The sequence below is a fragment of the Chanos chanos genome, chromosome 4 (assembly GCF_902362185.1).
Source record: "Chanos chanos chromosome 4, fChaCha1.1, whole genome shotgun sequence".
In the NCBI taxonomy this organism is placed as follows: Eukaryota; Metazoa; Chordata; class Actinopteri; order Gonorynchiformes; family Chanidae; genus Chanos; species Chanos chanos.
The window spans coordinates 24876824-24898027 of record NC_044498.1 but is presented as its reverse complement, the minus strand read 5'-3'; the positions used below and the strand labels follow the sequence as shown (position 1 = coordinate 24898027).

The 21204-nt window shown below is 38.7% G+C and overlaps 3 protein-coding genes across 4 annotated transcripts in view; 1 reads left to right on the top strand and 2 right to left on the bottom strand.

Annotated features, from left to right (window-relative positions):
- Positions 1–1719: 1719 nt before the first annotated feature.
- ephx1 (epoxide hydrolase 1, microsomal (xenobiotic)) lies at positions 1720–10678 on the bottom strand. Of its 2 annotated transcripts, none has more exons than XM_030770915.1 (9): positions 10640–10678; positions 8329–8522; positions 7158–7338; positions 6451–6669; positions 5945–6074; positions 4449–4663; positions 4097–4205; positions 3645–3767; positions 1720–3072 (listed from the first exon to the last, which is right to left on the bottom strand). In XM_030770915.1, exons 2-9 carry the CDS (start codon positions 8509–8511, stop codon positions 2868–2870), a joined length of 1365 nt encoding a protein of 454 aa, XP_030626775.1. In that variant the 5' UTR covers positions 8512–8522; positions 10640–10678; the 3' UTR covers positions 1720–2867. The 2 variants fall into 2 exon arrangements, with proteins under 2 accessions (XP_030626775.1, XP_030626774.1); XM_030770914.1 differs by lacking the exon at positions 10640–10678 and adding an exon at positions 10526–10556.
- Positions 10679–11548: 870 nt separating this feature from the next.
- srp9 (signal recognition particle 9) lies at positions 11549–12849 on the bottom strand. Its single transcript, XM_030771970.1, has 3 exons — positions 12688–12849; positions 12156–12224; positions 11549–12073 (listed from the first exon to the last, which is right to left on the bottom strand). The coding sequence occupies exons 1-3, from the start codon at positions 12757–12759 to the stop codon at positions 11954–11956; spliced, it is 261 nt and encodes an 86-aa protein (XP_030627830.1). The 5' UTR covers positions 12760–12849; the 3' UTR covers positions 11549–11953.
- Positions 12850–15531: 2682 nt separating this feature from the next.
- Positions 15532–21204, top strand: part of enah (ENAH actin regulator) — an 87693-nt gene continuing 82020 nt past the window's right edge. The window contains exon 1 of the mRNA XM_030771439.1: positions 15532–15852. Coding sequence (XP_030627299.1) covers positions 15848–15852 — 5 coding nt within the window. The 5' untranslated portion in view covers positions 15532–15847. The remainder of the gene's footprint in view (positions 15853–21204) is intronic.

Sequence of the window (21204 nt, the reverse complement as noted above, 5' to 3'; positions counted from 1 at the left end):
GAATAGTGCTCTAGCAGTATTGTGTTTCTTATCCTAGAGCACTGTTTCCTGCCTGAGTGAAAGCCGCGTGAGAAAATACCCATAAAATGTAAAATGGAAGAGTTATGGGTTATTTCATTATGAATATAAATCATGTAATGCACTTCTTTGAAAAAATGAGGGTTTTTTTGTTTGTTTGCTTGTTTGTTTTAGTGTTTCTAGCTTTCAGATCACAGCTCTTTTCCCTGACTCTGTTCCTCAGAACAATGTGTGTTGTTCTACTTTGTGAAGACCCAAGAGCACATAGGTACTCACTGATTTCAGCTCCTTCTGACAATCTTATCAGAGGAGTTTGGAGTAAGAGTCAGAACTTATGATTTGAATAATGTTTAGTGCTTTCTCTCAGCTGAGAAATTTTGACACTCAAGAAATGGTACTTATAGAGGCACAGAACTTTTCGACATGAACACTGTGAACTTGACGATGAATCAGAGAGAGGTTATGAGTATTTTTTCTGCCGTGAAAGAAATCATAGTGCGCACATGATTACAATCAAAATAAATATTAGACTAACATAATATTTATTTGTAAATAAATATTATGACAATATTTATTTTTTGATAGATATTTGCTTTCTCATTTTGTAAGTCTTTCCTACTATGCATTCCAAAAACCATAAGCAATGGAGTGTGACCAGCTTCACTGCTTTGGGCGTGCCTTCATTCACTGTCTCTTTCTTTGACTGGTCACAGAAGTTCAAAAGCTCTCATGATTGACTTTGAACTTTGTAACGCACCAAGAAGAGGCTATTTTATTGGTCCAGGGAGCGTCTATGGCGATGAAAAGTTTCTTTTTAATACAGTTAAACGCCAAATGGAGCATCTTCTGTCTCTTGCCACTCTAGTGGGCATTATTTCCAATCACATTCACTGTCCTCTTGATATGAAATGTTTGTAATGAAAGAAAAAAAGCGATGAAATAATTGTTCGTAAATTTATCTTTCATTATTGAATAATAAAAAAGATCTGTCCAACTCTCATTTGTGCCTCTAGTCTTTTTAATATGTGTATATGTCACTGATAACTCTAAAAAGGATGCAGATTTCCAAACACTAACTTATTACCTGTTTTTTGAGTCCTGTTCTGTGTAGTGCTACAGCTTGTCTGATCTTTTATCCTTAGTCTTCATGACTTGCAAATTGCTGCAATTGACTGATTTCATCAAGTAACTGAAGTTTACTGATTTGAATAATGCCTTTATTTCACAGAATGAACACAAATATTTTAAAAGAAAATCTACTCACACACATTAATGAAGATTTTCAGAGCATGTAGGATTAGTGACAACAGGTAGGGGCAAGTTTAATTATTAACTGACATGAACAGGTTTTGTTGGGCAGTGAGGCAAAGTTAATGGTTAGCCTCGATCTCTGTACACTTGCTCTAGAAGGAGAGTGTGTGTATAAATCGACATGGATAACCTGCTAAGCTAACTGCTTTGATCATTTGACTTTTTTTTTTATCTAATGAGGAGTCAAATCCACTCAAATCAGCATAAAACTGCATTAGAGACAGAAATTTTTTCACCTCATCAATTCATAATGTGTATAGTGACAACACCCATTTTCTCCTTACACAACATTAACAGTTTTCAAGCAACTTTTGCTTTTTTTGACATAAAATCCTGATATCATTGGAAATGGAACACAGAGAGAAGTAGAGTGGCAGAGACACACAAAAATGACAGAATGTTAATGGTTTTATTGTTTATCAAATGAAAAGCAGAGCTACAAATATCAGGTGTAAAATTAATCAGAGGAAAACTGTGTGTGTGTTCAATAGTTAGATTTGGGCTCTCACTGTGTCCTTTCTGAATCACAGTGCACATCAAGCAAGTCATTCCCTACCAAAGAACAATTCTGTACGGATAGTAGGCCAGGCAGTACAGCATTCTGCTCTGCTCTGTAATATATGGTTTCCCTCAGGAATCAGTCCTAGAGCCAATCTGAATTACTGTTTTACTTTCTACAGCGTAACAACAAAACTGATGCCCAAGTTGAATACACCATAAAGCAAGAAAATATAATGCATTAGTGTTATGTGTATACATGTAAATGTGTAATAAAACAGTTGCAATACATTTTCTTCTTACAAATATTCAAATAACGGTTAAAACACACCTGACCCAGATCTAGATATACCAGTGATAATTAGCCCTACCGATACAAAAAGGCAAAGAAATGGAAAGAATGAGATGATATGGAAAAAGGTTATTTTACTTGAAGTACACTGGTTCTATGTCAGGAAAAAAGGAAAGTACAAGAGCTGAAAAGCTTCTGTGAGAACTATGGTCTCAGAAAAAATACCATTGCAAGTGATCCTTGTTATAATATGAAACAAATTTTCTCTGATGTAGGATCACAGCTTGGGCCCTCTGGGCATTATCAGTTTGGAGAGGTCACGACACACTCTCAATTCAAACCATTTAAAAGTGATTAAACCATGAAATTAAGTCTACATGTACTTTACCAGTAGCTTGGTCCATGCACCAAAATTTTCATCTTCTATAAACTACCTCTCAAAAAAAAAACACCTTAGATTTCTGCATAATGTGGGCATCTAAAAATATTTAAAAACCCAAACCTGCAGTACAAGAACACATAAAGGTTTTAGTGTCTTTGAGGGTTCTTCACAGGAGCTTTACAACATCATAAAAAATCATGATAGTGCTTGTCACTGTGCCTGACAAAGCACTGAAACGTCTTTCTAAACGAGTTGCAAAGCTTCTATAAACATCCCTCATTGGGGATAACTCGTGGATCTGAAAAAGAAGGCCAGCTGGTTCAGCATGTGGGCTGATATAGTAAATCTAACTTTAGTTCTTCATTTCTACTTTCTCTTCTCCAGAATCTTAATGAAGTTCTGAATATCCTGGGCCATCAGCTCTGGCTCCTCCATGGCAGCGAAGTGGCCACCCCGCGCCATGGGAGTGTATGTCTTAAGTTTACGGTATTTCTGTTTGGCCCATAGCTTAGGCGTATGCATCAGCTCATTCGGGAACGATGCCAAGCCAGTGGGTACATAGACTGGGATCCTAAGAGAAGGAAGAAGAAAAAAATCAGAGTTTTGTAAGAAATGTTTGCCAATTTTTCATCGTTTCATCTGAAAATCGCTGTACAGAGGCCTGTTCACTGATCCTAATATTAACAGTCTTAAATGAAAACAGTGAGTTAAATGTGAGTGCACGAGTCCAAGATTTCCCTTTCAATTTTCACGATAAACATGTTAATGATCACTGATTTCCATTTGAAAAGCTTGTTCAAATTTCAGTGCTGTATTTCTAGGTAAGCACGCTAATGTTAGCATTTTTAAACCTGGCAATGACAGCCACGGAAGCAGGTCAAACTCAGGTGTGCAGAGTTTCAAGGAAATAACTGGATGGTTAAAAGATTTTTAAAAAGTTTGAATGCTGCAAAGTCAGCTTCTGATGAATGATTTTTGAGTAACCGTATTATAGACTGACCCCAAATCACACCATTTAAATCCTTCCCTTTTACATAAACTGCTTTGTGGGAGAAATTTCTTCATTTATAGAGATGTAGGGAGAAACATTCGTCTATGAGGATCCTCCTTGTCCCTCATCCTGTCAAATAACAGCTCTCTCACCTTGCATGTGGTTGGTCCAGCCCCTTGCTGAAGTTTTCCTTATAGAAACGCATTGAGGAAATAATGCAGCCCGATGTCCAATAGATCATCACATTCGTCAAGAGATCATCCAAAGAAAATTTCCTGCAAGTCAATTTGCGACAACAGGAAAAAAAAATCTGAATTATACTTAACTATGTTAAAAATCTCTGTTTTGTTGTGCTATTCATGTGCAAAAGAATGTACATTTGCACAATTAACCATGTAGGTTCTTGTTAATCTCTTAACATGTTAATCCTGTTAAATCCTTCATTCTGCCCTGCCAGTAGTTCTCCAAATAAATGGATTTTCACAGTGAAAGAATAACATGTATTTGTACTTTGTAATAAAACCCTACACAGTTCTGCTAAGGATCACAGCACATGGCAGTTCATTGCCTGAGCAGAATAACAGATTGATTAATTTTGTGTCACCTCTCCAGCCCCCCATCCTCCAGGTTCCTGAACTCAGGGTCAGTCCAGGTGGAGAACTTCTCCAGAATATAGGCTGCCAGACCCACAGGTGAGTCATTCAGTCCACGTCCTATTGCACATACACAGACCAGTTAACAAGAGAAGATACAAAACATAACATTCATGTTTGCTGTGTGGGGGAACAGAGAGATACTACTAAAAATGTTTGGGCTATCAGACACATAGAAAGATTTAAGGGGATTATTAGGTACAAAACTGACACATTTCACTCAACAATCAAAGGGTTTTTTTTGCCATTTGAGTTTCTACCACAGTTTCATTCTCACTGTTCATTACTGGTTGTTACTCTCACCCACTGTATCTGGTTTGGTGGACTGAATGTGCATGTAGCCAGTTTCCTTCACTGATTCCACCACAAGCTTCTCCATACAGGGGAAGAGACGCTTTACATCGTGGTCGGAGAAGCCAAACAACTTTGGGAACCGCCGACCCAGCAGAATGGACAGTACCATGAGAAGGCCAGGCTTATCAGGAGGCGCAAAGTTGACATGCAACCCCTTAACAATTCTACAACAACAACAACAACAACAGTAATAATAATAAATAAACAACAGTCATCATCATCATCATCATCATTTATATTTACATTTACATCTATTCATTTAGTAGACACTTTTATCCAAAGCGACTTTCAAGACAGGCAGAATGCAAACCAAGCATATAGCCATTAAGGAGCTGATTGTCACATAAGTGCCACTGCACAGTTCAGTATTAGACCAGATAAAAAGTTGAAGGAAAATAAGATAACAGTACTACTACTATTACTACTACTACTACTAATCGATAACAGTCTTAAAACATAACCGTGCAGTTACAGTTGTCCTCGTATGTGTATGTAATATGTGCGTTCAGTCTTCAGCAGTGCATACGCAGTGTTGAAGGACTGACTATTTTAATACCTTGGTATTTTGAATGGTTACTCTTGAATGGCAGCTCTGATAGTGTGTGTGTGTGTGTGTGTGTTGTACATGTTGTGTGTATTTGTTTTCATTTGTAGGATTGGATGTATGTATACATGTTGTATTTAGTGTTACTAGAGTGTGTGTTTTGTATTGTTTCTGTGTGGTCTATTTGGCTTTAAGGAGAGCATCCTGTATCTCCTGTGAGTGGACGTGTGTAAAGTGTACACTTGGATGTGTTTTAATAGTCTTCTTACTCCGGTCTTCAAGGTCATTTAATAGTCTGTAAAGCGTTTGGCGTGTGTATATTTATTGTGCCGGAATGGTTACCATGGCAACCTCACAGACTATTAAGAATGAAAGAATGTATGAAAAATACTGAAAGGAGGGCACAGATGAAAGCTGTTGAAGAGCATATTAAAGAGAGCATGTGGGAGTTTTAAAAAAGTTTATCTGTTATATGAATATTGTTTTTGTCATGACTAGTTTGTGTAATTTCCTGGAATATGAGTATACTGCATACATGTGTCTCTCTGGTGTATGTGTGTGAGTTTTAACAGGCTTATTACAGTGGAGCAAACAATAATAAGGAATAAGAGAATGTTGGGTTAAAGAGAACAATGACAACAGTAGTCAATCCAATGTTAAAAAGCTTTATAGCAGGCAACACAAAAAGGTTAAGTTTTGTTTGCAGTAAGAGAAGAAATAGAGAACGTCCTCACCTATAACCTTTGAACTATCTATTGCAATGGAAAAACATAACATCAGACTAAATATTCATTTTAGACTTGGAAAACTGAGTTGCGTTTCAGGTCTAGGCACATTCACTCAGAGCACAAACACAATTACATTTACAAAGTACAAACTAACTAAATGTAAGTAAACTCACTTGGGTTCCAGTTGGGCCATGTTTGTAGTGACAAGCCATCCCCAGTCACCACCGTGAGCGTAGAACTGTGTGAATCCCAAACGCTTCATCAACTTATGGAACACTCGAGCTGCACACACCGAGTCAAAACCTGCCCCGATACAAGAGCCACCATTCACACTGGTCTGTTTTTACCTTCATAAAATGCTCTGACAAGTCATCATTGTTTCTTAGGCCCTGTTTTTCCTCTGAATAAAACAAGTTCTTTTCGCACCCAAAAGATACACCGCAACAAGGTGAGGGTATAAAATTAGGTCCCATAATATCATATTTCTGAGCTGAAAATATGTTCGGTTTTACACTATTCACATCCTATCCCTAACACAACATAACCAACCCTACCCTAAGTTTCTCTATTCTTTTATAACGTACTATCTTTAACACAAAGGAAAAGACTTCAGAAAATTTGCTCCTATGAGTGTTTGAGTCTAAGAGAGAAAGAGAAGCCTAATCATGTGACCTCTGACCTTTCTTGCGTGGAGCCTCAGAGAAGCCATACCCAGGTATGGATGGACAAATGACCTCAAAGACAATGTCATCCGGATTGGAAGGTTCTGTGAGCAGCGGCAGAATTCCGTAAAACTCATAGAAGGAACCTGGCCAGCCGTGTACCATCAACAGAGGTACGGCACTCGTCCCTCCTGGAAGGTTCTTGGGTTTCACATGGACGTAGTGAACGTCAATACCTGGGACATTACAGTGACGTGCCCAGAGTTGCAATCAGTCTCATTTCTATGACACCAGGTGTTAGCCAGAGGCATTTTAAGAGTTACTGAGTGATTAAGTACTTTTTTTTCTACTTGCAGAATGGACAATAACTTCTGTAATATTTAGTAGTTTTGATTCTTTTCAATAAGTTCTTTTACATGGCATTAAAGTTACAAATTTAGACAAGATTGATGATTACTAAAAAAAAAAAAAAAGAAAGAAAATTCAACACATGCCTTAACTGTGCTGCAACTTTAAATGTAAGATTAACTATATTTGTAAAAGAAAGGGGGGGGTTTCTAGTTCCACAAAATATATCAGTGGCTGGTGGTTACGATTTTATTCACTGTTTGTGAACTCGAGACTGGGATTTCTATAAAAGAACGAAAAATAGAGTTCCAACTTCAAACAGTTTGTAAAAATCAGCAAGACTAGGCTCAGGTTTGTGAACTGAATCAAAACTCACCTTCAATTTTGGTTTTGAAATGTGGATATCTGTTGAGTTTGTCCACCTGCTTCCTCCAGTCAAAGGTATTCCTCCAGTAGGCCACCACTTTCTGCAGCTGGTTGGAGTTAAAGCCATAGTTGAACTGGCTGTCCTCCAGAGAGGGGAAGGAACGTGTCTGGTCTATCCTTCTGTGCAGATCCTGAGGAATAAGTCCAAGTAAGGTTTCATCATTTGAGCAATTTATACGCCAAGGACAATCAATGCGTGATGGCCCAGATGGACCCTCAGCACAGTGAAAGGTTCACTCACTGTACCATTTGGATTTCTGGTTTTGAGCTGCTTAAACTTTTCACATGATTTAATTTCTAATTTGTCAGCTAATCAGAGCCCATCAGTACAGCAGACAGCAGCTAAACAAAGAACAACTAAATAGCTTTTAGGCTAAAAAATTCCATGCATTCTATTTCAATTCCATTTTGGGCTCTCTTCATTGTTGAAGTTTCACTGCTTTCAGTGAATGTTGGATCATTTATTGGTTTAGACAGTTTGTCAGGCTGATTTAATGGATAATCTGAAGACTGCTTTCAGGGTCACTGGACTTATGTCTTAATTATGTTCAGTTAATTCATCTAGCACATGCTTGTGATACATGTGTTGACATTGCCATTAGTAAAGTCTGAATTGCTAATTAACTTAGTGTGTCCAAATGTAATATGGCTGTCTATGCTTGAATGTATTTTCTGTATTAAAAGAGTTTGCAACACAACCGTTGTCTATCAATGCCTGCTCTTGACAGAAACAATGCTCTTTAAGGAGAGAAAAATGCCGCAACACAGATGTTCTTAAGCTCATTTTATCAAACTGGGAGGAATTTGGTATTCTGTTTTAGTAGCCTAGGTGAAAAATGTCATAAAGAACAATACAACAATAATCTTAAATGTTCAAATTGTTACACTTTTCTCAGAGACTACATGAATACAAAAACATACTTCTGAAATACTGACTGTGCTTTTAAAATTTATGCGAAATAACTCTTTGGTGATTTTTACTTTTCTGAATGAATGAATGAATGAATGAATGAACATATTTTGAGGGAGTGCCACAAAAAAACATTTTAAGCTAAAAACTGATTTGCTAACCAGCCCCTGCCGAGCCCCCTTCTGACTGACACCTGTTCCATCTTACACACCTCAATCTCCTCCTGTGTGGCGTCCACTCTGAAGGACCGTATGCTATCATCCTCAGGACCCTCAGGGGGCGCTCCAACGCCCCACCAGCCGTCCTCTGTCTTCAGTACCTCACTCTTCCTCCTCATGATCAGGAAGCCCACCAAGGCCCCCACGACCAAAGCAAACAGCACCTCTGTGATCATGCTGCTGGGACCTAAGAGAAAACTACAGTGAAGCACTCCGAACGCTCCTCTGTATGTGCCAGGTGAACCACCTGAGCTGTCTCTTCTTTGGCAAAAGCATTGACAGGAGGTATTTGTGCACAGCTGGATTGCTCAGTTAGCCAGATAACTGAAACATCTGTCACAGGATGTCCACTAAATACTATCCATTAAACAGATACGGTACATCTTGCAATTCTTCAGAACCACATGTTGTACAGACTCCCACAATATAAATGGTCTCCACAGATTCCAGCTGGACATTGGCATCTGGGTGCAATCACAAAATGAGGCAGAGTGGGACAGAATCTTATCGCAACAAAATTCCTCTGTTGTCTGACCCATGATTGACTTACATCATCGAATTGCTCTAAACTGAAAAGATGTTAGGAAAGTTTCATCATCCTCCTGAATTCAAACACACAAAGTACTTGTTTCAACAGATAATGGAAATTAACGAATAAAACAATGCATGTGTGCCGAACAGACCTAAAATACCCTGGGTGTCAAAGCAATAATTGTTTTTAGTTTTCTTTCTGTCATTTAGGCTAAATGTAAAATTTTATCCCAAATGTATGAGAAAAAAAATATTCACATTTTCAAGGGTCAGAATTTTCCTTTCATTTCAACATATTTAATGATGAATAAGTTTAAACAAAATGAGAACTGAATGTTGCAACAGAAAGATCCCATAAAAATGCAGTCACATAAAGATTTTTTTCACTGGCCGTGAACATTACAGAGAGGAAAGCAGGAAAAATGTTGCAGGGAAAAATGTTAGAAAGTGGAACAAAGTTTCTATGTCGTTGCACAACATTCCTTACACTGAAAACGGATTAGGTAAAGAATAGGGTGGACAAGGCCCCATGGTTAAAACCCATGTAGGCCAAAATGCATGACAAAGCTTTTCTCTGTCTGGGCACAAACACACAGTTAAATGGGGTAAACAGAGCTATCACATTAATCCTGTTCTTTTTGTATATGCGTTTGTACACTTAGAAATGTGAGGCCTATTTGTGATATGGACTGGTGACAATGCCCTTAGCGTTCCCTTACGAGAGACATGCACGACAAGACGCTGGTAGACTGTTAACATGCCGTGCCTTCAAGAGAGGCACACGTGCCTCACCTGTTCTGTGAAGAAAGCTTTTTATATCTGACGTCTGATATACAGTGTTGTTGCACTTTTCTTATTGCATTCACGTGAAACAACTGACACTGCCTAACTCTACGCATGAATATAATGAGAAGAATTTCTCGCTTTCGATGTGTGTATACGCGTTGATTTTCAGTTTTATAACGGTGATTATCGAGCTGGCAGCAATCTCAACTGGCCAGAGCATACGACAGACGGTAGTGACCCGAGAGCTCCTTCACGAAAACTGATATCGCCGCAGACGTTATGACCAGATGTGCATAATTTGAGTTAAAGAGGAGTCTCGCATTCTCGGACGATTGCATTGCCCGCAATTTCAGATGTAAGATGCAGTAACGAACCACGAGATAAAAAAAGGGAGCGTTTATGCGCTAATCTGCTTATGTAGCGACAGGAGCAACAAAGTGCGCCATTGAAATGACTACTGGGTCATGAATAAATTAAATGTGATTCATTTTTGGGCGAATGCGGCCCATATTAACTTGTTAAAGTTGCCTTCTCGCTCGTTAGATGAAGTAGCCATAGAATTAGGAACTTCTTGCTGGCCTTCACCACACTTCAGTTTGGAATATGCATTTTAAAATGTTCAATTTGTTATAAATTCAGCAATAAAATGTTATCTCGCACGTCTGTTCAAACGTTCAAAGTAAGCGCTGATTTGTAACAGAAACAATGTTTCGAATTGTTGCAGGTAATGTTTGCATGGTACTAAAAGCCAAGTAATGCTCTACATTATTAAGCGTAGTTTGGAAGTTCAGTAAAACATCATAATTTAAGCATTGCAAGTGCGTGCTAAGTTTGGAACAGTGTGCATAGAATACAAATCTTAAGACTACTGACCAGAAAAAAATCCCATTCGTCCAAAGTTCAGGAACAATTTGTTCAGTTTGTAAGAAATACATGGAATCTGCTAAAAGAGCTAAGTCAATCATGAAACCTAAGCAGTCTACTTACCTTCCGATGTATTCTATTTACTGCTTTCAATACTGTCATGCACAACCTACTCTATGCAACGAAATGGAGACCAGTGCTTCATGGGAAACGTAGTTTTCTTCAGTGTCCCCAGCCCAGTGTGCAAACAAGTTGTAGGCTATTTGTAGTCACTCACAAATTAACCCCACTCTCCCCAAACATCACAAACTTTATGAACGGGAAACGCTGAAGGGAGCTGGGGTTATAATACAGAAAGGTTGTATTTAGAAAAAAATTAATATGGGAAGCCACAAAATAAAGAGGAAAGACGATGTGCTGTGTACAATTAATCTGACAAACTGCATGGTAATAATAGTACCTCCATCCGGATAAATTAAAGAGCAGAATCTAAAATGAACATATGAAAGAGTCCAATAAACATATGGAATACAATGTGCACATTTTGCTTAACTAAAATTGCCAGATGCGATGAAATACAACACACCCTCATCACAAAACTACCCATTTCAGTCAGTACCTGAGCAACTTAGGCAGCTTCCATTAGGAAGTGTGTTTAAGTACAACTGTTTTCTAATAGCTGCTGCTCTGTTTCCTGGAAAGACAAGCACCTAATTTTTTAAATAATTTGGGAGACCTTGCTGCTGGTAATAGACACATTTCCATGTGTTCCTTTGTGTACAGAATGCTTAGTAAAGATACTACTGAGTGCATGAGCACACCACAGGTTCACAGGTAGCAGCAGGGAGGACTTTCTGATCACAGAGCCCAGACAGGCCTCAGTTAAACCAATGCTGACAGAAAAGATAGTATATCTAATTATTCAAAATCTTTTGCTTGAGAAAGTTCCTGTCAGAAAGAACAATACAAACAGAGTTATGATGTATGAATATATTTATTCATTACATTGCAGATTTGTTAGACACTATTTTGGGTTGTGGGAACTGAACATTTATTTTTAAAAGAAAACCTAGAGGTTCCTGCTTCATATGTCTCTTGACATGGTTCTTACGAACAAATGAGGTAATCATAAAACAGGAAGAAAAAAATATATATAATACCATCTTGCTAATGTAGGCTGCTGTCTCTCCATTCCGGTTAAATCCACATTGAGATTGGAAATAAATAGATAGGTCCCATGACTTGTCCCATGCTCTCCTAGCAAGTCAAGTTCTTTGCTTGTCATTCTCCTTTTTAAACCTACTCCCCCAACCATTTCCCCCCACCAGGCCCATCCCAGACATTCTCCAAACATAGGTCTCTTCCGATTCCATAGGTGAATATGGAGCGGACACTAAAACCATTGTCCAAAAATACAAATGTGACGAGACCAATAGTTCAGTCCGTTTCCATGGCACCACTGTGCGATTCTTTGGAGACCATTAATCTCATCAACTTTCCATGCAGCTTCTCAATCTTCTTAACGTCCTGTGCCTGGTCTGTCTTGTACTGTAAACACTGAAAGGCAAGATGATTACATTTAGTTATGAGATATTAGACAGCAAACAGAAAACAGATAGCCTTGAAACGGTACACTTACAACAGCATCATCTGTGACTTTCATGCAGAGGTTGCCATCACAGTGTCGATATTTTAGCACCACTCTGACCTGGAAACAAAAAGCACGCCGTGAGACTTATGAATCATGGCCTATGAAAACATACCGCTTTAAAGTTCAGAAACCTACGATGAATTTGTCAAAAAATGAGCGTGTTAATTTTACAGGCTAGTATATCAACAATTCTGCAATCCTAAAACACGGCACGAATAAACACATAAAGACGCCGGCTGGAATGCACGCACTCCGTCTAATCATGACGTCGGCCGATAGCATGAGACCATGTAACTTTGATGGACTTCCACGAAAACTTGTTACCTTTAATGATGCTGGATATTCTATCTTGCCCCATCTCACATAACACTTTCAAATGTTCTTAGCTGTTGGCGTTTCACATACTATCAATTAGACAACAGAGAAAAATGCCTAATGCAATCTAGAGTTTGCTAACGTGAAACTCGCTAGCTTGTAAGACGACTAGCTAGCTAATTTTTAAATTAATCGTGATATATACCTTCATTGGGTCTGCCAAATAAAGTTTTTCCGCCGCCCGGGCAAACTCTTCCCATGTTTGATAATATGGCATGGTGTTGTGTACCCGAAGGAAAAAATGACTATGATAATAAAGTCTTCAGCCCGCTATTGCTACGTCTACTTTACAACACATCAGCGAAGAGCCAGGTGGTGAGGAAAGATGGTCGAATTTATTCAAAAATCTGTGCACTGATTGGACAACTTCCGACGCAACCAATCAGAGGTCATGATACTACTAAGCAAACTCACATGCAGCACAGAGTTACAAGTAATAGAGAGAGTCCCAAATTACTTATGTTGCTCTTAAGAAAAAAGTAAAAGGCGCAGCTACTTTACTTACCTCTCTGGCTTTTTGCTGACCGTATCTTAAACTTACGTAATGTGGAAAATAAATTATCAATCGTATTGATCATGAAACAAAACGTAAAAATTATACATAAATGTGGCTGTTAAGATTCAAAGCGTAAGATAAAGATACGCCTCAGGCTTTGCCCAGATTACTGCCCGAGACAAGAATTACTTAACTTTCAGCCAATACTTTACGTTAAACATACTACAGTAATGTAATACATAACGCGATATCACCTAAAAGTAATCATTTCAGCTACATCATCCAGAAAAAAAAACAAACAAAAAAACATATGTTTCCATCATTTTACATGTTTGCCCTGGAATTAAGTCTACTTGCAGTTTAGATTTGGAACCAGTGTCTCTGAATGTGGCAATCTATGAAGATAACTGATATGCCACAAATTAGGAAAATAAATACATGTGTTATCGCGTTATAACATGTAATGAATACAAACAAATGAAAGTGAATGAAATAAATTCAAAATTTGATGACTGTTCTTGCACAGTCCAGCAGATGGCAGAACCTGCCACTGCATTTCATACAATTTGTAGTTCTAAGGATAACTGTCAAAATAAAGGAAACATCCATTTCAGTGTTAATAAAACATTGGGACACCATAGCTTCCAGAACAACTTAACTTCGGTGCATGTTCACATAGACTCCACAAGTGTCTCAAAATCTGCAAGAGGGAGAGGCGCAAATGCTGTTCAGCTACCAGAAATTCAGTCATTCGATGTTTTGTTGAGGAGACTAGATAACATTCAAGAAGTGCTCCAGAATCTCCCCTAAATGATCATTTGGGTTGAATCTGGGTTTTCATTATTTTCATGATCAGCCAAATTTTTGTGGATGGGGGCCAACGTTATTTGGAAACGACCTTCCCCACCATGAGACACATGCCTTACCACAGGATGAAGATGATCTCCAATGACGGCTTTGTATTCATTGATGTTTCCTTTTCCTTCAGAGGCTCTATGTGGAAGTAAACCTTGTAAGGACAATGCACCAAGCACAATAACTAGAAACCCACCAGAAGTCCTTCACCATGGAGCCCTAGCACTCGGGCCTGTAGGTTTCTTTCGGCTCATGTGCCACAGATGCCCCGTGCTCATCATGAATGGAGTGAAGGATGACCCATCTTACTACATGACTGTTGTTCATTCCACACCAGACAATTACATGTAAGTTTTGCACCACTTTACCTGCAAGCAGCAGCGCCAAACTAGCTGGTCTTGTACTCATCTTACATCTGCAGTTAGCTGATTCAGAGTTGCTTGTCTGCTTTGTACTGTGTTTTGAAGCTGTGCATGTATGTCACAGTTGAGGGCTATCTGGTTTTGATCCTACTTGATGGTATCTCTGCCCAGATGACAAAACATGCTCATCAGCAAGTTGACCAGCCTGCATCAATGCTTCTGCAAAATGAGCTCCAAAAATCACCTCCTTTTTCAAAGTCATTAAGGTCTTGCTGGTCATGCCATGGTGTATTTATACATGACCCCAAGCATAATGGGATGTTAATTGTTTAACGAACTCAAGGAACACACCTGAGTAAAGAGAGGATTTTTTCAATATAGAGTGTAAACCCTTTTACTCAGATGTTTCCTTCATTTTGGCAGCTTTCAAAATGCTTAGAACACAACAGACCATTATGTAACAGTCTAGTATTACAGTAACCAGTTCTAGCAAATAGTACATAAATAGTAAACAGTGTCACAGAAATGTGTGAAATGTGTTTATTTTGACAGAATGGAGATTAAACTGTGAATAATTACAAATATCTAGGTGCTATAACTTCATTATGTGAATCTTATTTATTAATGAAAGATATAAAGTAAAGTACATATTTGACGTTTTGAATTTGTACTTACATACTGTACATCACACTGTATGTTGTCATATATGTGTGGCACTGATATCTCCTCTTTACGGTGGGTCACAGAATGATCTAAAGTCACAAGGTTTGACCACCTGTGTTGAACCATCAACGATATGACCCGCGACCTACGTCAGCACTCTATACAACCTCTCCGTTCAACCACTCTCACACACGGTCGACGTGTTTAAATGGTTTACACCAGATTTCTGTTTAGGTTGAGAATGTCATTGGTGTAGAACATTGAGTTCAGTTTATTTGCAACGAAATTATAAGTTAAAACAAATTAAGGTAAAATTAACTTTTTTCAGCAAATATACATTTTTACGTCTGCAAATACCTGCAGCATGAAACACAGCATATCGAGTAACATGATCAGCCATTGTTGATCACATCAAAAACAGTACTTCTTGTCTACATGTATTACTTCTTAAACATGTGCGCTCATTTGTATTGCCAAAATCTCGCTCCCGACAAATTTGTGAAGGGGTGTGGCATATGGTTCCTTACGTTTTCTACGTGACTCACGTAGTTTAGAAACCTTGCGTCAGTGTTGGAGCTAAAGAAGGGATCCCGGCGGCACGTTGCCGCTAAAGGAGCTGAAACGGTCTTGGAAAAGCGAAAAATTCTCCCGTCGTAATTTATTTCCTCTCATATGGTTTTCTTAGGCTGTTGTGCGATGTTGTAGATGATGTAGGAGCACTTTTTTATTTTTTCGTTTTTTATTTTTTTTTATTTTGTGGATTTAAACAGTCATTGTCTTCTCCTGCGGGGTTTCATTGATATTCCTTGTGGCTGCAGTCAACTGCGAACTTTCCAAAAACTAGCTGAGTCGAACTATCGCAAGTCATCAAATTACTTTGTCCTTGACGAACACAAATTTCATCGTAGCATACTGTAAACGGTATCACCATGAGGTAAGGAATTGAACAGTAAAATTATTATTTGTTCCTTTGTAATAATAACAGTAATAATACGAAAAGAAAATAAGAAACATGGCTGTTTTAATCAGTAAAATTTAAAGGTTATACGACTCAAGATTACAGACTGATTTCAAAACTCTGCATTGGTCGCAATTACTGTTGTATTATTTTCTTGAAATTGTTGCCTTTACTAAACCTTTTAAGCGGTCTGTTTTTCGTCTGTAGCAAGTTGCATTGCCGCAGCGTCGATGGTGATGCTGTGCATGCAAATCATTTGGTCGCTGCTGCTAACGGGCGATGTATTTCGTTTCGTGTTAAAAGACTACTCGTTAACAGCCCTAGAATTTCTCATATGTTGTCAAGAGGAAATTTGTTGTTGACAAAAGATGTTCTGACACATTGAATGAAATGTAAGATTTATGTCACAGAAACTAAGCTGTACTGTTGGCTAGTTGTTGCAATGCAGCAAGTTTTGCCCACAGAATACTGAAAATATTTATTAAGTGGATGACACTTGAGCTTTTGTCGTACAATGAAATCATCTTTCGGTAAAATGTAGGTTCTGTTAGACAGACAGACGTTGTAAACGCACAGTACATGACGGGCATAACCAGTTCTAAAATGCTCCGAATATCAGATTCATGTTACTTTGTGCACCCACAATAATACACCATGTCGTTCTTTCATATCCTTCCCCAAATATCAAGGCGTAATCCTCAGATCCTTGTGCCTGTTTATGTGGTGCTCTTTATTTCCTGTTCTGGATTTCTGTTTATCGCTTTGTGTTTTTTGGCTGCAGTAAATAACTCATCATGATCTTGGTAGCAGTTGCATAGGACTCCACACAAAGCTGATTTTTTCTGTTCCATCTCATAGGAATACATGTAGATCTGTCCTGAAACTGCACTGATGTACACAGACTGTCCCTGCTGATGATTTTTGTCAGGATGTTGTTTACTTTAGCCTGAGGTCTTATCGTGTTGCTATGAGCATACACTCAGACCAAGTTAAATCTGCCTTTTCTGAAGTGTTTCACAATTTATGTGTCAATTCAGTGTCATTACAAAGAGATGACTTGTTCTTGGGTTGGGGTCAGGGGTCAGAGGTGAGTAGATGCCCCACAGAGACTTGGTTCATGTGACCCCCATCTCTGATTCACAAATGAATGTTGCCCCCTCCCCAAAAAAAGAAAAAGCCTAAACAAGTCCAGCTGTTGGCGCCCCTTCCACTAGAATGAGTGGCCACACAAACAACTAAGAGTGATTGTAAAAGAGATGGCTTTTAACACCGCCCCTTGTAGAGTTTCAACAGTATTTCCCCCCATTTCCTATATTAGCCCTGTCTGTATGTTGTATTAGTTCACATTTTCTCTTTCCACATACAGTCACTCTCTTCCATGGACTGACATGAGGGCCATGCCATTAGATAGAAGACACCAGATCCCAGGCTTTGATAGAGACAGAGTTTGTTGTCTTGAGTGGGGAGGGTTGTGACAGGTGTGTCCCAGTCTCACTCTTTACCGTTTATCAGGATGACAGACACCTGTGACTCTGTGCCTAATGTACAATGAGTATTTTGTCGTCTTGGAATGTTTGATTGCGGAAGTGTAAAATGGATCCCATGGATGTGGCATGTCTTTATGAATGTGTCTTTGTTTTGCTTTCTGAATGGACTTTCTTTGTCTTGACTCAAACACTCAAAACAGGCCATGCATGTACCTGGGTTTTTGACAGCTTGTCAAAACTTTTAAACTGCGTTTTGACAATTCATTAGGGTTAAGTGTAGAAACTTGGGTTCAACAGAAAATTACTTAATTACTTAATTATTGTTCAAATGTTGGGGAGTATAGCTGTAGATGTTATATCTCAAAAGTAGAATTATGAAGTATTTTGGTGTGAGGTAAAAACTGCTTTGAAATTATAACTGTACATCAGTTTTGTTATAAGTAAATAAATGTACAAAGAGAGCATTGGGTATGTGTAACATTGCATGATGTGTGTCTTTGTTAAATGTCCGTTGTAAAGAAATAGACAAGTGAGTCTAGAGATTGCCCAAGATGGATGTCCTTAGACATATTGTATTCTACTGAACTTCAGTTTCACAGGGTGTTGCATCTCTATGCGTTCCATATTTATCTTTGCTTGACTTGCACAAATGGCTCATGGTGTGTATGAAAAGGTGCTAAAGAGGTGTTTTGAAAAGCACCCGTCTCTCCTGGTGTCCAAAACATATGTGCATGGTGACACACACACACACACACACACACACACACACACACACACACACACACACACACACACACACAGAGTGCCATCCTATCTTATCAACAGTCTCATTTAACCAGTAGTGTCATCTCCCAGCAGTGTCTTCAAGTTTTCCTCTCCAATCTGTTTGTCCCAGTAATTTCTTTTTGAACTTTAGTCTGGCTTTTTATCATTAGGCTCTACCCATCACCATCTGCCCATGTTTCTGTCTCTGCCTTCTAATCTTTTCCATTTCTGCTCTCAGTTTGACCGTTCTTTCTTTTTTCTGGAGCTGTCTTGGCTTTGATGCCACTGCACTGGGAACTCATCTTTCACCCTGTGCACTTCACTTTACACAGACCTTATTGTTCTTTGCTAGGGAATTTGGCCAAAGAGAAAAGCAATCAGGACTATGTTTGATCTCCCAGGATTACTGCTGATTCACGCATTAAAGGAGACCAGTGACCAGTGATGTTAAAATCATGTTGCGTAATATGTAATCCTCAACACTAAAAAAAGAAAATTTGGAGTGTTTTTATTCACCTGACAAGTCAGCGCATGGTTTTGTATAGATTGAAAGGGAGTTTGTAGCCCTCAGTGTTGGTCTTGATCCGTGTCTGTGTCTGTGTGTGTGTGTGTGTGTGTGTGTGTGTGTGTGTGTGTGGGAGTGTGTGGGAGAGAGAGAGAGAGACAGAGATGGAGACAGAGAGAGGATTCTTTTTTTCTGCTGACACATCGTACATTGTGTTGGTTTAGCTTAAAATCTAACCCTGTGGAGTCATAATCATTATGACATCATCCTCATTTTCCTAAGTACTGCTTTAACAGTGCTGCTCTGACATGTCGTTGAACTGTGTTGGCTGTGAAATCAGAACAGGTCAGTGGGAGTGAATGGACTGGATCTTCTGAGTCCTGATTGGCTGGTGTGGGAAAGTACATTGGAAGAAAACCTTTGTGAGGGCTGTTTGACTGAAATAATAGGCTTAGTCTATGTACTCTGGAACTAGAGAGCAGCCCAAGGTGACATTAGGAGCCAGAGTTTTTTTTGTTTGTTTGTTTTGTTTTGTTTTGTTTTTTTTAATTTCTTGCTCCGCTCGCTTCAGAGAATTGATTACCCTCATTCTCACTGTTTTACTTTTCATCTCTGCCAATCTTCCATCATTTGTTTAAAAAAGAATGTTTTCTCAGAGTTGCAAACTTTTAAACACACACACACACACACACACACACAAAACTGTAGATAGAAATCCAGCAGCCATTTATAATTACAACTCTTAACATGTGTTTTACTTTTTAATACTGTACTGCAAATGGTCGATTCTTGTGAACTTGTAAATTACTTTGTTTTAAAAGCAGGTTCTTTGTTTGCACTACCTCAGTTGGACTAACAGACGTCATACTTGTTACTTGCTTCTTTCCCATTATCTATTCTCATAAGGAATCACCTCGTTAGTACTGTGGAAAAACTTGATTCATTTGCACTGTGAGTGTTCCTGGAATAGGGACAGTTTTAACTGTGGCTTCATCTCTAGATGACGACAACCTTTGGCTACATTCTCTAAACTCCAATAATACACTGTCACTTACAAACATTGTTTCAAATAGATTGAAACTTTGCACTTGGTTTATTGTCCTTGTTTCACTTACATTTTCAGGTGTATAAAGTTACACTCAGTAAAGTTACAACAATATCTTGCCAACATTGATTGTGAAAGTATAAAATATCTCCATTAATTCTGTCATGTTTATTTTGTAAGTTGCATGTACTCAGATATTTATTTAATTGAACTTGAATTTTGATGCATATTGTGAATTGGGTGGTGGCAGGTAGGGAACAGATGATCTGTGTGGACTCAGCTGCTTCCACTGAACAGTTGTCTGGAGATGTAAACTTGACATTAGATAGATTCAGATAGTACCCCCCCCCTTTCGGACTAATAAAAATTACTTGGTTTAACATTGTAACATGACCAATCCTGTGTAATTCTAAAGATTCAGTGTTCTCAGAGTAATTTAACCTTGTTACAGATTTGAGTAATATTAAAGCAGGCGAACTTTGAAGATCAACTCCAAGCAGCTTCGCAGGCTGGGGCAGTGGTTTCAGCGAGCCTTGCATGTTCTTGGAGAGGAGGCAACTAGACAGACCCAAGCAAGAAAAAAATACCTACATCAACACTCAGTAACTAAGAAAATATAAGGAAAGAACACCTGCAATAAATGGAATTAGCATATGTCCTTATGATGTCATATGTGGCGTTACGATGTCATACATTTGCTGATTTCCTCAGTGGGAACTCTTGAGTGCTTTTCAGGGAACTGTGCATTCTCATGACTGTGTTTCATGCTTTCATTTTGGGAGTGACTCTTTGTGGGTTTAGATCTAGAAAATGTGCGTGTGGCGAGGGATCTATTTGCTTCTGAGGAATATTTGTGACCCCCCCCCCCCCTTTAGTTCCGTAAATGTCCGTTAATCCAGTGCTGAATGCAATTGCTTCACGAGTATTCGTCTGTTGTCCTTTTCTGGATATGGTTCCAGGAATACGTTTCTTTGTTTGCACTGTCAAGTCAGTGCGGAATCTCATTACTGTGCACAAACCATCATCCGTGGTCTCACAGGGGTCCAAGTTTCAGTGGGAATGTAACTCTCAGAATAAAGTTGATGGAGTCAGATTATGGTTAAATGTGAAAATGATGGTTAGATATTTACTAACAAAATAGTTAGTATTTCCAAGCTAAGTCTTACTGTTGCTAGTTGCTCTTGCGCTAAGAGAGAGGAACATGTGTCTAAAAAGCAGCACATTGTTCTGTCTTGTCAGCTGTCCAAATCAGACTGGAAAGTGATTGTCACACTGGTTACAGTAAATTCAAAAGATGAGCTAGGAATGAAAATATGGATGTGATGTGCTGCGTGGGTGATGCGACTTCTGAGGGGCTTGATAGCTACAACAGTACACCACAGTATGCACTGTTTCTCACAATGATAGTAACCCTAAACCTACAGGTCTATATCTTGGTTATCACGGTTTTAACAATTTTACCCAAATTAATAACATGTCCTCCCCCTCTGGCTTCCATTTAACAGTGCCACAGTGCCCTAGCTGTG

What these genes read in the sequence shown, in the direction of transcription:
- srp9 (XM_030771970.1), bottom strand. Translation starts at nt 12,759, where the DNA reads ATGCCATATTATCAAACATGGGAAGAGTTTGCCCGGGCGGCGGAAAAA. An exon ending in ATTTGGCAGACCCAATGAAG is followed by an intron (nt 12,225 to 12,687) that starts GTATATATCACG and finishes TTTTGTTTCCAG; the next exon opens with GTCAGAGTGGTGCTAAAATA. An exon ending in AAGTCACAGATGATGCTGTT is followed by an intron (nt 12,074 to 12,155) that starts GTAAGTGTACCG and finishes CTTGCCTTTCAG; the next exon opens with TGTTTACAGTACAAGACAGA.
- ephx1 (XM_030770914.1), bottom strand. An exon ending in CACCAAACCAGATACAGTGG is followed by an intron (nt 4,206 to 4,448) that starts GTGAGAGTAACA and finishes TATGTGCAATAG; the next exon opens with GACGTGGACTGAATGACTCA. An exon ending in GAGGATGGGGGGCTGGAGAG is followed by an intron (nt 3,768 to 4,096) that starts GTGACACAAAAT and finishes ATTGACTTGCAG; the next exon opens with GAAATTTTCTTTGGATGATC.